Genomic DNA, 18,108 nt, shown 5'->3' with positions numbered 1-18,108 from the left:
AATGGTCAGGCCTCATACCAATGAGGTTGCTATCAGTTGATAGAAATAGCCCGTATTTAAAAATACTTACTTCTGGATGCATCTCTTTTTATTTCCATTTGAAAATGTTCAACTCGATTTGCGATGGGCTTTACTATTTTAGCTTCTTGACAGCTGTAATATCCATGACCCCCCCCGCTAGCCACCCTACCCCCACAAAAGCATTGTAGAAATTTCATTGCTTACCTTTCTACTAGCGTGCAAGTGCAGAGGGAAGCTAGGTAAATGGTAGGTCGGACAGGGGACAGGAGGCAGAGAATGGGTAGAACTGACTGGGTCGCAAAGTGAGTGAATAACAACTTTACCACTCTTGGCTCACAGTTCCCATACAAGGGGGGATAGGGGAAAAGTGACATGTTAAGGCAAGCAAGTGCTACTACTAAACACAACAGCGGTTGTGGGGAAAGAGGATATTTCTTAACCCTTTCACTGTCGGGTGTTTCTGGCCATGACGCAGCCCCAGTGTCGGCTTGGTTTCGGGAATATCAGGGTACAAGCATAGTAATTTTTTAGATTATTATTACGATGGAAGAGCTGCGCTCAAGGACGGTCCGAAATATGATGCGTCGAAAGGAAACAGCGTGGGTGAGAAATCGCTGTTCTTCCACATATTTTCGGTTTGCCGTGCATGGGAATGGTGGTGCCAGCTTTCCAACATCTGACGCTGCAGAACTCACCCCTTCCTCGGGTGAGAAGCTCTTTGAATTCGAATCCATGCTCTGCTCATATTCGGAATCATAAGAGCCATCGCTTCAGTCCACAGTCGAAGGCCCCATGCAGTCAGCCATGCGAAAGTAACTGCGCACGCGGAGGGAGCGCTTTTAGCAGCGTGTACAATGCAGAGAAATGGCATGTTACATCCTAAGTCGGACACTGTGCTTGATGCAGGCAAGGCATACACAAGCTGACAAGCTAAAAGAATGGGCATTTATTTGCAGTGCACATCGAAATATAAAGGCAGGTTAAGGAAGGAGGGGAAGGGAAACAAAGTAAGAAAACATGAGATAGCCAATCACATTGGCACGTGTAGCTGTTGACTTCATCTGAGAAATGATAAGAACAACACTGTAACATTTCTCCATCAATAATGCTGAAGACGCTGAACAGTTCTGCGCTCTTGGGTTGAGCGTCGGAGTTTCGTGGCCACTGTAGGTTCACCGTTTCTCTCTTGTGCGTCCAGGGGTTGGGGTGATGACTGACGCTGTGGTGGTGACATTTCACGACTTTCGGCTTTTGCCTTAGGCCCTACTCCGGGAATTTCTTGTGGAGTTCTCGAGATGGATGAGCTTTCACCTTCCCTGTGGCCTTGGGTAGCTGTTGGGCCTTTCCTTGTGTGAACTTGATCAACATGTCACCGAACGAGGCCCTCAGGCGTTTCCACTGTCACCATCCTAGCTCCATCTGCTGACTTTACCATGCCTGTCTTCCACTTATAACCCTTACCAAAGTTACGGACATAAACATTTGTGTCTGGTGCAAGGGTCCAGTCATCCGATGTTCCTGATCTTCCTGCAACCAAAGGAGGAAAACATGCGTCAAGGCGGGACCGGAATTGGTAGCCAGGAAGAAGTTCCGAAGGAGATTTGCCCGATGCAAGGGGTGTTCTCCGGTAGTTGAAAAGTAGTCTGCAAAGGCTAATCTTCTAATCTGCCCTGGTTCAATGTCTTCAGCCCATCTTGAACAGTTCGAACAGCTCTCCCGGCTAGGCCATTCAACTGTGGATGAAACGCAGCCGTGCGCAGGTAGGTTATGTTATTGTTGTTCGCAAAATCTGTAAATTCTTGGCTACTGAACTGCGTCCCATTATCTGAAACAATGGTGCAAGGAATGCCGAACCTGCTAAAAAAGCTGCGCAGGCAAGTAATAGTCGAAGACATGGTCGCCTGTTTCATTGGTATGGCCTCGATCCATTTGCTGTGACCATCTACGAGAACAAGGATCATGTTTGCTTTGATTGGCCCCGCGAAATCTAGATGCACTCTCGACCAGTTTTCTTAGCACGTCGGCCAGTTAACCCTTTGAGGGTCGAATTATTTTCAAAAAAACTTTCCCAGGTGGTCAAATTAGTTTATTGCGGATCTTAAATGTACAAAATGTATAAAGTTGGGAAAAAATACTAAAAAATAATTAGGAACAGTATTTTGGTGTCGGCATCACTCAGAACTGCAAAATGTTCAATAGTATTTCCGAGAGTGGTACTCCTTGAAACACGGGTCTACGCACAGCGCCTTATCGCAGTCTGCACGCCTAAAATGCGTGTCTGTTCTCTTGGAGCGAGGAGTTGTGTTGGCGCACACATGACATCTCTGCGTGCGGCTTCCTTGGTCAGAGGTCTGATGCACCCTCTCACATAAGCGTGTTGCCGCAGAGAGCGAGAATACCTCGTGAGCGGTGGTGATTAAACAAGCTAAGACGTTGGTGATAAACAAGCTAAGAGCAGTGCCAATTAAGATAGAAATCAACTTCCGCCGCCCCTGCGAGAGCGTGCCGACAAAGAGAAAAACCACGTTTCGCGCGCCTCCGTTGCAATCACACGGCGGAACCGAAACCGCCAAAGGGGCGTTGCCGCAGTCTGAGCGACGAGCTGAAGCTAGCAATCAGTCCTGTTTATCTCCCCAAGAAGGTAGCACAAATTTCAAACACATCTTGTAAGTGCTAAGAGGTGACAGCACCTCCCGGTGAGCACGCATTGTCATTATGGCGAGAAATTTTAAACAGAGGGTCGGAACCGTACCCGTACGGCAAAGACCTTGCGGGACAGAAAACCGCCGCCGTACATGTACGGCCAAAACCTTCAAAGGGTTAACTGGCAGAGCAGATACCAGCATTGGTTGATTTTGGATGCAGCTCGTGCACCCTGCTGACAGTTGTTCCATGTTGTGGTTCATTCCTGGCCACCAGAAAGCTGACCGAGTGATTGATTTCATCGTCGATGATCCTTGATGTGTCTCGTGCAATATGTGCAACATTCTATGTTGCACGTTAACTGGAATGACAACTCTACGGCCCCAATACAGCAAACGGTGGGCCAATGACAGTTCCAGTCTGCGGTCGTAAAAGGGGAGTAAGCTTCGTTCTACTGCTTTAGGGCTTGGAGGCCACCCGTATCTTGTGTACTGCATGACCTTTGAAACTACTGCATCACCTGCCATCAGTGCCTGGAGTTCTTCTACCGAGACTGCCCCCTCCTGGACACATGCGAGTGCCAGAACGTAGTCAGGTGGCTCCCCTTTCGTGGTTGGCCCCAAAGTTTCTTGTGGCAACCTACTAAGCGCGTCCGAGTTGAGGAGCTGCTTGCCTGGCGAATACTGTAACTTGTAGTGAAATCCTCTCAAATAAGAGCGCCCAGCACTGTATACGAGCAGCAGCCAGAGGCAGAGTGAGCCGATCTGGTCTCAGCAGGCCCAGGAGCGGCTGGTGATCTGTGACGAGGATGAATTCTCGGCCTAGAAGGTAATCACGAAACTTTATTACTCCAAATACGAGGGCCAGTGCCTCACGTTCAAGTTGCAAATAATTTTTTTCTGCTTTCGACAATGTCCTTGAACGAAATCCGATCCGCTTGTTGATGTTCCCTTTCGTGTGAAAAAGCACTGCGCCGATTCCTTTTTGCGATGCGTCGCACTCTAGTTTCAGCTGTTGTAAAGGGTCGAAGTGAACCAAGACCTCTGCTTGCTGCAAACACCGTTTTGCTTTATCGAACACCGTTTGTTGTTCTTGTTCCCAGAGCCAATGTCTGTCTTTTCCAGCAGCCGATCTGCTGATGCTACTCTACACACTTGCCTACCGTCCCGTGCCTGCGACTCTATGCCACCTGGCGTCGGCCTGGTACCCTCACAGACTTAAGCCACTGAATCGGAAATGTATCCCAAGCGATCATTATAACCATCCTTTTACCATCGCCGAACTTAAAGCTTCCTTATCAGCATGTCAAAGCTCTGCAACGAGCCCCGATAGAATCGTGTACGATATGCTTAAGTGCCTGCACTCTGATACACAAATCATGCTACTCACACTTTTCAATACTATCTGGGCTGCTGGGTATGTCTCATCTAAATGGAAAGAAGCTATTGTGATCCCTGTTTGGAAGCACGGTAAAGGCGATTCATTGCCGACCAGCTACTGTCCTATAGCGCTTGCGAGCTACCTTTGTAAGCATTTTTAAGAAAATGCTCAATCTTCGTCTTGTACATTTCTTAGAGTCCAGCAAAATGCTTGACCCATTTCAATGTGGCTTTAGGGAAGGGCAATCTACAACAGACCATCTCGTTCGCATCGAAGCAAGCCTTCGCGATGCTTTCGTACATAAACAATCCTTCTTATTGATGTTTCTTGACATGGAAAAGGCGTACGACACAACCTGGCGGTACGGAATCCTGCGCAACCTGTTGGCACTGGGCATCCGCAGCAACATGTTAAACATTATAGAAAGCTTACACAATTGTACAGTTCGGGTGGAAATAGCTAATGCACTGTCGCATACATTCATACAGGAAACTGAGATACCCCAGGGTGGCATACTCAGTTGCATGCTCTTTGTCGTTAAGATCAACACGCTTCGTACATCATTACCATCAGCTATTTTTTATTCAGTCTATGTAGATGACATACAAATAGGTTTCAAATCCTACAACCTTACAGTGTGTGAGTAACAGGTACAACAGGGCCCAAACAAGGTGTCCAAGGGGGCAGACAAAAATGGATTCAACTGTTTGGCTATCCGGGGAAAAAGGGCAGTTGTTACAAGGTGGAAGGAAACATTTTTTGGCGACTGTGTACTAGTGTCTTATTTACATTGTTTGGTATCAAAATGTAGCTAAGAGAATTTTCTATTCAATAACATAAATGATGCATATATATTTATTACGCAAATTAATCAAAAAATGTTTATAGTGTAAAAATTTATACAGTGAGGATATCGTTCTGCTTGGAAAAGGTGCACAACTTTAAAAATCTCAATAGTGAAAAAATTTGAAAATGTACATTTTGTAGCCTATTATGTCCTAAAGAGATGACACAAGTTTCAGAATGTTTTGCGGAAAACTGTTCTTTCCACAAAAAATAAGGTTAGTGTGGTTGAGTGGCTTGTAATTTTCCAAAGCAGTCCCTCGTCAGGATGAAACACAGATACACACCGCATGGCTCACAAAAAACTGCCGCCTTCGTCTCTTTGTTTTTCTCGTAGCAGAGCTTGCAATTGCAGCGCTTTTTTTTTTTTGCACCTGGGGCTTGTGTTCAGACTTCTTTGGAGGAGGTGGAGGGTGACTAATGTCTGTTGTCCATACCAAAAATCTGGTTTACCAGCTCAATTCGCAATGCAAGCTGGTCAAAGCCAGTCTTTCTAGAGAGCTCCTCTATCTCAGGGTGATGTTCCGTTTTCTTAGAAAATGATGAAGCTGTTGACGACAGCAATGTCAATGCAGTGGAAGAACAGTGTCTTCCACCACCTGACACACTTCATCAAGACATTATATGAAGCACTAAGTTGATCGGACTTGTCAACATCAAGCATGCCCTTATTGTAGTCTACTATCAAAAGCGGCTTCCTGATGGGGAGCTTTGTCTATTGGTCTCCTCTCTTCCCTTTTCGCATTGCAGTGACATTATTGTTGGTAGTGTGTGCTGTGCTTATGTTTGATGTGAGCTGCAGTGGCTATTTCCTTTCGGCACACACAACACAGGTCACTCACATGAACACTCGGACACACGTGCCTCATCAGCACCGGGGTGAACAACGACCCTGTCTGAAGTTGTCAATATAACACCGCTTCCTTACGGGTCAAGCCCGGATGAGGTGGCGGCATAGTCCTTCTCTCTAGTCTGTACCACTTCACAATTTTTTTTATAGGAGGTCATTCTGTCCTTGAGTTCCCACCACCACGACGGGTCGACCACAGTAGCAGCGGCACGGCTGGTTAGTCCTCGTGCCACTGTGTTTGCCGTCTCGTTGTGGTTTGCATTGCCGCGATCCGACACATCACTGCCCATGTGCGCCGGAAACCACTTTATTACGACACACCGATTTTCACTCGCGAGATCGACTGCACGCAACGCGCGCGCAGCTTCTCCACACACTCTTGCTCTGGCGTAATTTCTCACTGCCGTCGTGGAATCACAGAGCACAGTCGTGCACTCGGGGTCGGCGACGGCCAGGGCAATGGCCACCTCCTCGGCTCGATGCGCATCCCTAGTCCACACACTCGCAGCAGTTCTCATTGCACCGGTCGATGCCCTGACCACTGCACTCTTATTGCACTCTTGTGCAATAATTATTTATCTCGTAGACAGGTGACAATATGCTGGGTTCCTGGCCACAGATGCATTGAAGGTAATGTGCTAACAGACCAAATGGCCACATCAATTACATCGCAAGCTATTAATCCTACTGCTGCTATTCCTACCACACATCTCAAATCTTTTGTGCAAACGAAACTGCGAAGCCACTGGCAATGCGTGTGGGACACTGAAACTAAAAATAAGCTCTACTTGATAAGGCCAAACTTAGGTTTCTGGCCCTCCGTTACAAAAACACGAAGAACTGATGTATTCTGCCGACTCAGAATAGGACACACATGTGGTACTCAGAATTTTCTATTGACTGGCCATGAACCTCCAACCTGTGGTAGATGCGGTGAGGGGCTCATCATCCTCCACGTCCTCGTGGAATGTCTGGAAGCCAATAGAGAGAGAAGGAAGGAAACACTTTCCTCTAGCATACTGCTGTTGTGTCCCTCTCCATCCCGCGATCTTTCTTGGTAATGAACCTCCTTTTAACACCAAAGCTGTCCTAGGTTTCTTGAGCATGTGGTCTTGCATGTTAATAGCCCAATAGTTTCGTAGCGCATCCTCTTTTTAGAGAATGCAGCTGTGATAGTAGTCCTTGTATAGCGCACGCCTTCATGTCCTTGTGCTTCAAGGGCTCTGTTAAGGCAGTAGTGCTTTTTGGAATTTTTAGCCTGTGACCAATTTTTGTACATTATAATTCTCTCACACTGTATCTTTCGTGTCCTTGGCACGCTTTAAAGTCATTGCCATAGTTTTATTACATGTAGCTCTTGTGCACTCTACGACGACCATCCCTTTGCAGCCCAGTCACTTCTATTGCTTGTAATTTATCGCTTCACTTTTAACTCATTACCATTGGCCTGGCACTCTTTGGTCATACTTAGCCCTTGCACCACAAAACACTATATTCATCATCATCGTCAACCTCATTTCCTGCTGATAGCGGCGAGCAAGGCCGGGGTGAGCGAGCGAAATCAGTGATCGAGTCATGTTTCGGTCTATTGGAGAGGAAACGGCATGTGCCCCTGAACTTGACGTGCCGTACCAGACACACCAACAAAATTAAAAAAAAAAACTGTAACCCTGTGGCAGATGGCAGAACAATGCTTGTACCCATAACCGCATGTGCATCGCATAGTTGCTCAGCCAGAGAGAGTACTGCGTGCGGTGCGACCATGCCCCCCAGCAAAGAAGGGTGGGTGTCGTCGCTCCGTACTCTTCAATATACGTACTAACAGTGCGGGGTGAAAATGCAAACTTCTAGAAAGATTCGACAGGTGGCGCGACCAGTCCAAGCACGCCAGCTTTGCAATTCAGCGCTAATTTTTTCAACGCACTATAGAGAATGTACTGGTACGTCAGTGACACTGCAGAGGTTAAACTCGTAAATGTATCGGTACGTTAGTGATAGCGAAGGGTTAAGCTTAAGGTACTGTACAGTACGTTTCTGCTATTTCTAAAATAAGCCCCATGCAAATATGCCTAGCAGACAACTTATGCAGGGTGTGCAGAAGCACAGCCGCATTAATTAAAGCACACTGTAGGTTCTAGGCAACACTACGAAAGCGGTTGCACCTCAAATCAACACTTCTGTGCCCCTGTGGTAGCTTTGCAGCTATGTCATTGCCTGAGATCGCCGATTTGATCCCGACTGCGCTAGCCACATTTCAAGAAGGGCGAAATAAACAATGTTCAAGCACTTATATTTAGGGAATGTTAAAGAAAACCATGGTGTAAAAATTAATCCAGTGCTATGCTTCATAATCCGATTGGGGTTTTGGCACATACAGTCCGATAATTCAATAAACGTTTAATACCTCTGCCATGATGCAATGTGCCATGCGAGGCAATGACAATGCTCAACCCTCTCAGAGGTTATGAAATACGGCGCACAACAATGCTTCAGGCAAACACCTCCCCCTGTGTGTTCTGTGTACTACGCAGACAAACAGGAGGTGTGCGCACAAGCTACCTAACGCTTAACATCAACTCGCCATTCTCGTGTTGAAATGAATGTCGAAAAACTTAAACATTTGCCATCAACATGACCAGTAATTATCATCACTCAAAGCAAGCAGCACGGAATGCTTCGCTTATATCAATTCCCACAGTACGTGGAATCTGCATAATTTTTTATTCGGTGCACGCCTGTTCAGCTGCCCTGCCATGGCTCTGCCTGCAGAGCAGCAACACTAAAACCACCCGCGCACTTCAATTTGCGATCACGTGTTTGGCCGACAAGTTCAGCTCCAATTGCACTGCGCGATGCTCCCTCCTAACTTTTTCCTTCCTCCATGGTCATTTCGCCTATCACGCAGACAGGCCTTACAATAACCCACGTGCCATAAAGTTGGCATAACCCTTCTGTATTTTGGAGAAAATCTGGAAAGCAAAACTTTCTATAAAATAAATAAGATTGCTTCAAAACACAGGTCCACTGAGAACCTCATTGGTATATTGTACAACAGAGCGTCCCTAATTCATTAGTTTTAGAGAAAAAAAAGCACTTTATTTCATTCAACAGAAGTTCTATTCATAAAAAATATTTTCCAGACCTTCATATACTAGAACTGAACTGTAATCAGTGCTCGCTTACCATTTTAGTGTCTCCTTTAATGAGACTACACGTTACTGTGTATCTTGATTTCTATGTACATAAGTTACAGACAGCTTGTTACATTTTTGTTATGCAATCCTAGGAGACTCCCGAGCATGTGCAGCATCATGTTTTCTTGCCCAAAATTTCGGAGCATTAAATTTTTTAAAAATTCTTCAAATATTCTATATTCAGTATTTGCACAAACCTAGTTTGGGGAAGTACCTTATACACTCGTGTAAGGGCCGCACTTTTTTTCCGCAATTTTTATGGGGTGCGGCCTTTCCACAGAAGTGTGAAATGTTTGTTCAGTTTTCGATCCACATATGGAAAAACCTGTTTAATCGTGCCATATATACCTAACGATGGGATATCTGGCATCTAGCTGCGGACATCCTGGCTAAATGTCTTCATCGGTATCGCTCCTTGGGCCCAGCTTGTCGCCGCTGCTCAGGTCATCTGCACATTCATGTATCCAATCGTCCTCAGTGCCGTCCATGGCATTGGAAATCTCGGTGACCTTAAAGGGACACTAAAGGTTACCAGAAAGTCAAGTTAAAGTGGTAGAGCAATGTTCTAGAACGTCTAAGGCATCAATATAATCGCGAACAGAGCTTTAGTAACCGAGAAATTGAGGTAAATGCATGACACTATTTGAGACCCCCCAGCGACATTCCGGTACTAGCCCGATGACGAAAGCACTCCTCATAATTTGTGTTACTAATACTCAACTACTCGCATTAAAAATATCATTTCATTCGATTATAAGACGGAAGAAAATGCTACTTGACTATGCCTATTCGATTCTAAGAAAGAATAACATTTTGACGTTACCCTTCAGTAGTATGGGGGGTCGAAAGGTTTCGTTTTCGCTCGACTCTGCGCCGCGCACGCTTTGGAGTTTCAGTAGTTTCGTTATCGCGTCGTGCTGCGCGGGTTCTGCTGGCTCGTGAAACTTTCATTTGGAACAAGCAGCAAGAATGCCACGTCCACGTGATGTTGTGGGAAGCCCTCGTTGCTTTCCCGCTCCGGAGTGCCGCTGTCGAGGCCGCCGTCGTAGTACACAACGACGCCGGCAGCGCTAGCCCTCAGCAGCAGGTAGCACTCATCAGTGCTCAAATCGCTGAAGTTGAGCCCAGCATCGCGAGCCAATCTGTCGTTGTCAGGGTCCATTGCGACGAGCGTCGATGTTTGCGTCATAGAATGAAGTACCAGCTTATGGTCGCGCGTTTCTCCTTCCGCTAGCCACCATACTCCCGCTTTCGCTCTGCTGTCGGCTCTGTCTTGGCTCTGTTTCTGGCTGCGCGTTTGCGTTTTGCGCAGAAAAGCCGTAGCGCCGTCTGCGGACGCCGTTTTACTCATCGATGGCGCAACGTCGCTATGAGACCGTGATGTCAGTACTCCTCGATCGGAGGGCGGGCGATTTGAACTGCGCTAGAGGTACGCGGACGCTTCAAAACGCATTTTCTCTTAAAATAAGTCTCTCCTGGGCACGAAACAAGCGTTTCGAGGTTTATGGGATGGTATTTCAACAGTCCACGTTGACTTAATAGTAACCTTTAGTGTCCCTTTAAAACTCTTCACAATAATGTCCGTGGACACCACACGCCATGCGTTTAAAATCGAAGAGCAGAGCCGCTGAAGTGACGCCTCCTTAGTCGTCTGGTCGGCCTTTTCTCGTGGTGGCCCTCTGCCATCCGATCAGAGTACTGGCACCTGAATTCTGCCTTAAACGGCCTATTAATAGACACATCCAGTGGTTGCAGCATGCTTGTTAAACCGCCAAGGATGACTGCCAGATGCGTACGAGCTTCTGCAAGACGAGCCTTTATGTGCTCTTTGAGGTGGCCACGAAAGCTGTCCAATACGAGCACGGCCTTCCGTCGCAGCAGGCCTCCCGGCCGATTAGCCCACACCGTTTTCACCCAGTCCACCACTAGTTCATTGGACATCCAGCCCTTTTCTTCCACTCTGACGATGATTCCATTCGGGAACCTCTCCTTGGGTAGCGTCTTTTGCTTAAACACTCCGTACGGGGGGGAGCTTGCTTCCATCCACTGTGACAGATAGCATTACAGAGCAGTGCTGACGATCGGCACTGATCGTGTGAACAAGGACGCTCTTCACACTGGTTTGGTTGACCGTCGTGTTCTCAGGAGCACAGAACCAAACAGGCGTTTGGTCCGCGTTTCCTATCTGGTCTAGATGGTACTCGTGCTCCGCTCTCAGCGTTAACAAAGCGGTAAAACTTGATCACTTTGTCATCGTACTCACGTGGAAGTCTTTGGCAGAGTGTTGTCTGGTGGCAGATGCTGAGTTGTCACTTCATAAATCTTTGAAGCCATCCCTCGCTTGCCTTGAAATCCGTAGGTGAAATGTTCATGTGGCATGCGATTGCAAGGGCCTTGAGGTTTTATTATTAATAGACAAGATATAGTACAAGGTGATAATATACAGGAGGAGGTCCCGAGGTCAAAGACTGTAATGGGACCTCCTGTACAGTGTATAAGTAAAAATATAAACAACAGTTGCAACAAATAGTACGCGGAGCATCTCGGTTGACAACGTGTAGCCGTCTTTCCTGATGTCCGTGACGTATTTCATGAGCTCCTTCTCGAGTCTTGTAAATTTGCAAGGCTTGCCACGGAATGCGTTCCTAGTCTTGTTTGTTGCGACCAGCTCATCCTTTTGGTCGCACCAGCGACACACGCACTTGTTGTCGACGTGGAAATTCCGGCCGGCTGCACGTTTTCCATTCTGTTCGGCATATGCGACAACTTGAAGTTTAAACGCAGCATCGTACACGGTTAAGCGTTCTTTCTTTTCCATCGCAAGCGGTTGTGCTATAGGCAGTCGTCAAAATGAATGGCAGCACAAAAGATCAATGGTGCCGGCTAGAAAAGCAACAAGATCTCCCAGATAGTGCCGCATGCCCGAAGCTCACAGATAGCGCCGTCTGACGAAGCCGCAGGACAGCTATTGCCATCTGGTGGCTCCAGCGTAATGCTCTGTACGTGAGACGCGACGATGCTGCCATTTGCTGGCAAGATTTTCTTTTCTTTTTTTTCAAAATTTAGACTGCCAAGTTGAGGGGAGCAGCCCTTACACAAGCATGGCCCTTAGTCGACTGTATATGGTAGATAGCGGTCACAGGGAAGTCTGGGCAATCAAGCTGGTCCAAAAGTCAGTTGCCCGAAAATTTTTGGAGGCTTTATATGCAAGGGATAGTTGCGAGTTTCTTTTACAACTCTGTTGTGCAATCTAGTAGCCTAGTACACTCCAGATACTTCAGGCTGTCTATGCTGTAGTGTCCGCAAAGGGCAACAAATGAGAAAGTCCTCACGGCCTTAGGGCTGCCAAATGTAGAAGACAGTAACTATGTGAAATGTATATAAGACATGATATGAAATTGAGATTTTGAAGGTGATTAACAATGCAGGTGTGTGTCAGTTGTGGATATGATTTCTATTCAGTGTAGCCATATATTTGATATGTACTCTTGATGTAGCCTTACAGTGCCCAGAAATTGTTTCACATAAGTCGTGGTTTGATTTCACTGGTTTCAACTACTTATCGGGCTTGACTGTATTGTGACCCTTGTTGCCGGTGCAGGGAATTGCTGCGCAAGGTGAAACCCTCCCTGGTGCCTGATGTGGAGCCTGAAACATTGGAGATCTGTGAGCCAGCTTCCTTCTCCCAGGTGCTTGCTCCCTTCCTTGTCTCAGCCCACTTTTATGGTGGAGAGGTGGTTTCCAATTCATACTTACTTCCTGCAAAATGCAGTCAAACGTTATTATAACAAAGTTTCTTCAGGCATGAAGACACCTGAAAATCGCATACAAAACAGCATGTCCGTATTGCATGCTTTATGGCCTGGGTGCCATGAATAGTAACCTATCTTTCTCGAACACTCAAAGTGTTCTTAAAGCTATGCATTTTGCAATTGTCAACAGTTGTCTTTGAAGTGCCTCCCACCACAGCTTCGAAGCGCAAGCAATTTAGGCCTAGCAACAACCTTGGCACAGAGTTGCCGTGCGATTAGCTGCATGCATGGTTGTCCCCAAAAGTGTTCGTTTGGCAGGATGTCATGCGGCACGCCATTGGAGGAAGCTTGTTGCTATACGTAGGTTCCATAAAAAGGGAAGTGTATTTTCCCACTTCCTGCTAGTGTCAGAAAGAGGTTGCTTGCAGTGCCCTGCCGCATGCCCACATCACTGCAGCGAAGTACTATATTGCATGCACTTTGTCTTGACCAATTTTAGAATCAAAATAACAAAAAATTGGGCCCATAGAAATGCATTGGTTTCAAACGGCACCTTCGGTCAGTATCGAATTAACCGAAAAAATCTAATAATCTGGTCTACTGTATTCAGACAAATGTATGTATTTTCCACATATAAGCTGCATTCCCAATTACAGTCGACGAACCATTTTCCAGACAATTTTCCGCGAAGCCTTCTCGGCACCGCCACGTACCCCATAAGATTAATGTACAAGAACTTCTGAAATTTCAGCTGCAAGAAACCTTTGCCGTCCGATTTTTCAGAACTTTTTGACATGCCTGCAGGTCCGAAACGGCATTAATCGAACCCACTGCTGCCGCCATTTTGATTATCTCCCCGCCTTGAACCGGCGCTCTCACATGCAGATCCACTGGCAGCCGTACCCACCACTGCGGCAATGCTAGGAATAGCTATTTCGACGTTCCCTACCAATCTTCTTGCTGCTCGGTGCTGTGTGTTTCATTTAAACAGTTAGCAGCTGTTAGCAATGGCGCTGACTGTGCCTTTGTAATCTTCGCCAATGGCTTTGAAGCCTGCAAAGCACGGCGCGTTGCATAATGCCGGTTTCCAAAAGTAAGCTTCGTCTCAATAAAATGGTATTACACAGTGAAGCATACTGAGAGTGGGAAGGGGCAATTCTCTGGACACGGTCATCATCATCATCAGTCTAGTTTATGTACACTGCAGGACGGAGGCCTCTCCCTGCAATCTCCTATTACCCCTAGCCTGCACCTACTGATTCCAACTTGCGCCTGCGAATTTCCTAATTTCATTAGCTCATCTAGTTTTCTTTCGTCCTCGACTGCGCTCCCCTTCTCTTGGCATCCATTCTCTAACTCTAGTGGTCCACCGGTTATCTATCCTACGCATTATGTGGCCAGCCCAGCTCCAGTTCTTTCTCTTAATCTCAATCAGAATATTGGCTATCTTTGTTTGCTCTCTGATCCACACTGCTCTCTTCCTGTCTCTTAATGTTACACCTAACATTCTTAGTTCCATTGCTCTTTGCACAGTCCTTAACTTGTTCTCGAGCTTCTTTGTCAACCTCCAAGTTTCTGCCCCATATGTTAGCACCGGTAGAATGGGACATGGTGTGTAATCCTTGAAGGGCTCCTGAAACGGTTCGGACAAATTTTGTAGAAGCGAAGGGTACAGCTAAAGTTAAGGATTCACACCACTATTTGTGTGAAGCGTCTCATGTTAAGAGAGCGATGGACGATTACAAGATACCCTCCTCCATAGCCATGCATTTTCTCCTCAACTCGTTCACCGAGTAATCGGGGCTAGCTCCGCCTTCACTGGCTCTGCGTCATGATGGCACGTCAAGTCGTCTACTTCCAGTTCTCTGGGAGCAAGTGCGCGAAGCCTCTCCAACCTTTCTGCCAGCTGCTTGGCAGTCAACCCCAAGCGAGAGCTATTGAAGCAGCGTGCATTGCATGCATTCTGTCGCAGTGCCGAACATGTCTGGTATTCTGGTAACCGCAGGCGAGCTGGGCGTTTCGACGGATGGGTGGAGGCATAAACTCAAGCCGATGAAGGAACTTTAGCGTGGACGTACGTGAGCGGCCTGATCGGTCTGCACAGTCAAGCCACCTGTTGGCGCAGAGCTTAACCAGCCAAACAAAGAGCTAATATTGCTTTACTCAAGTGTAAAACATTTTAAACATTTATGAAAACATGTTAAAGATTACACTGCTGCGAAAAATTTGCACCAGCACCAGTAGAAATACACTTCGTTACAGTTACTGTGCTTGGTTGAGCTCTGTGCCACCAGGTGGCTGCATCGTGCAGACCATTCACGTTATTACTTCTGCTCATCCCATAAAACGGCACCGTCAAACAGCCAGGCCCTGTCCCCTTGCACTTGCCTGAATACTAAACTCTTGAAACGCTATTGCGTTAGTAATCTTCCGGTGTAAACTGATGGCCACAAGTGTGCAATCCTGGTGCCGATCGGATAGCGGCAGTCTGATGCGCTGCAGCCACTCCGCTCGTCTGCTGCCTTGCAGAGGGACACGGTGTCGCAGCTTGACATATTGCCGCTACATTTGCAGCGCACAACGCAAAAAAGGCGAATCATGGTGCTCGCGCAAAGACTGACCGATACTGACGGCAGAGCTCTTGTCAAAACGGAGCACATTGTAACACAAGCAGGCGGCGCTTGCTGTGTGCCGGAAGTGCTTAAGTGTAGTGAGAAATTGTTGCAGTAAAGCATATCTTGTTCTTACTGTTTCTATGGATTTAGCAATGTCTTCTTAAACATTTGCGGTATCTTGTTTTTGGTTGATCATGTGTGGCCATATCTGTGCTAACTGCGATGGTACATGGCAAGCCTTTTTGCGCATAAATGGGCCGGTTTCGGTGCAAATAAAAGCAGTTGTTAGTTAGAGCTTGTGTTGTGGTTTGTGTTTCTCTGTCTCCATCCCAGTCGCGCTGTGCCTTTTGAATAGTTTTTAAAGAGAAATTGTTTTCAGTTCTCTTTCTCTTACTTTCTTTATATAGAAACAAATTAACTAACATTCCAACTATTATGAACAACATTTGTTCACCATAAAGTTAGGAACATTATTGATGACGTGCCCTGGGCAGCCAATCGGATAGCTCGCCCTACTAGCATCACTAGGGTAATTTACGTCAAATGGTTAGGGGCAGCTTAATATTCAGCCGAGCGATGTGCTGCGATCGACAACGATGTTCATTTTTAGACCCTTATAATAAAATACATGCTTTACATGGAGCACTTAGATGTGTCAATTAATGATCAGAAGGACCTACTCTAACGACTCAGTATGTTTGTACAAGAGTGTCAAAATTGTTTCAGGGTCCCTTTAATTATACACGTGTGCACCCGCCCTCTCTTATCACAGTACAATCACCGATATGCCTAATAAGTGTACTGGCAGGCCTTTAGAAGTATTTTGGATGTGCCTGTGGCGATTTGAGCCCTTGGGGCCAGTAAAAAAGGCATGCATTCATTTTTTTTGGACTGCCTGATTTTTTTGGACATTTTCGCAGCCCCTAGGGAGTCCAAAATATTGGACTTTGACTACACAACACCCTGCAAAGAAAGAGGAAATATGTGCATATAACCCTCGGAAATGACTGCATGAAACACCTAAATCCCTGTAAAAACATTCTCGATTCACAGATGGAAGAACTGTACATGTCCCGTCTTCAGCTAGCTGTTCTCTTCCCCACGCCTTCGGTAACGCTGATAGCAGAGAAATTTGCCCTACAGAGGGAACACTTTATACCTCCAGGCGAAATTTGCACTGCTGTGGGAAGGCACACCTGAAATCGAAATTTGCATTTAACCTGCACCTCTATATCTCTGTTAAATCACATTAAATTTTTTTTTTCATATGTACACCAACAGCATGGAACAGGTTAAGCTCACATGTAGATGGAAAACATCAGTCTAAGTTTGCACAGCACTGTATAAGTGCTGCCAGCGTCGTACAATCAATATTTCACTTCCCAGCATTGTGACGACACATAATGGGCGAAAGCAAAATGCTCCTGCATCCTCAACCACCACAAAATTTTAAGGAGGCGGAAGCAATAGAGTGAGCAATAGCTTGTAGACAAGTTTTCTATAGAGCTGGAGTTGTGAGAAATGTTGAACTTGCATATCTGCATGAAAATATCTGAAAGTTGGCACTTTGAAATAAACTGACTCTAGTGATACCAACCAGTTTCATTTCTTGCAAGAGCCCACTTTTTTTAGATTTGTCAACATCTGGCTCTTATGTCCAGGTTTTATGCAAATCCCACAACTATTGGAACTATTCACTTCAAACTAGAACAGTGATGTCCACACAAGCCCAATAAGTTGTTTGGCAAGGTCTGTGTCAAACTGTTGTCTTTTCTTCTCCCAAGCATTTGGTGTGGTTGCTGTATGTGTTGCACATTACTTGTATGCTGTGTCCCCCCTTCTGAGAGCTCAAAAGGATAGGTTCGGTGTTGCATACATTGCCAAAGAAGCATCTTCTAGACACCAATGCTCTAGAGCAATGCACTAATGTGCCCTGTTATTACAGGATTCCCTGGTGCCAGATGCTTGTCTTCCCACAACACCACAACAAAAGAAAGAAGCCCTTTCATTCAGCCCACTAGTCTCGTCCAAGAACCGCTGGACTCCTCCGTCTGGCAGTCCTGGTTCAACAACACGGCCCACAGTTGTGCGGCTTCGGACACCCCAGAGGGCCACGCAGTCTCCGCGCAAGAGGCGCTCCCTCTATGACTTCCGGGCTGACGTATGTTGCGAGCTTGCTTTACAGCTGTGGGTCCATACACTAGTTGATGGGTAAAGCAGCCCGACATTTATTCCATCCACACTGATGCCCAAATGCTGTTCCTCATAATGTGAACTAAACTGGTTGATGCTTGAGTGTCTGTACATGCAGCTTGTTTAGAGCATGGTGCAAATATCAAAGAAGCAATTTGTTTTGTTAAAAAACTATTCAAGCAGCTTTAATGACGTAATCATGCGTTGTTACATACTGCCCACGCAGACATTAAAGTGTCAGAGTTTAATTTGTTTTGTGGCCAGCAACAAAGCGTTTAGTTGGCAAGGTGATTCTCTGAGAGCAAGCAGGTTTCTGTAAAAATTTTGATTACAGAACGCTGCACGCCCCAACCAATAAAGGCCACCTTGTATGCCTAAGCTGATAAATTACTGTGTGAGCAGCAGTATCGGTGGTGTATGCTTAAAGTTTTCAAGTAATCCCCCATCCCCTCTCTCTTTACTTGGGGGGGGGAGTTAGCAAACTTTGGCCAGTCACAGTGGTGGAGAAGCTGCGCCAATTGTGGCCAAACTGTGCCGAGAGGGTGCCTTTGCACCATCCTGCGTGAGAACGGCATCTTAGTGGAAAATTGTGCCAAGCCTGTGCCAAAGCAAGCATA

At 46.3% G+C, this 18,108-nt stretch overlaps 1 protein-coding gene across 2 annotated transcripts in view; it reads left to right on the top strand.

The window, feature by feature from the left end:
* LOC142573218 (uncharacterized) overlaps nt 1-18,108 on the top strand; it is a 325,311-nt gene that overhangs the window by 191,459 nt on the left and 115,744 nt on the right. For both annotated transcript variants that reach the window (XM_075682810.1, XM_075682809.1), the window contains exons 22-23: nt 12,533-12,620; nt 17,244-17,459. In XM_075682810.1, the coding sequence (XP_075538925.1) occupies nt 12,533-12,620; nt 17,244-17,459 (304 nt within the window). The remainder of the gene's footprint in view (nt 1-12,532; nt 12,621-17,243; nt 17,460-18,108) is intronic.

Source organism: Dermacentor variabilis, chromosome 2 (assembly GCF_050947875.1).
Source record: "Dermacentor variabilis isolate Ectoservices chromosome 2, ASM5094787v1, whole genome shotgun sequence".
Lineage (NCBI taxonomy): Eukaryota > Metazoa > Arthropoda > Arachnida > Ixodida > Ixodidae > Dermacentor > Dermacentor variabilis.
Note: the sequence above shows the minus strand (reverse complement) of the source record. Positions and strands in the feature narration are given on the sequence as shown.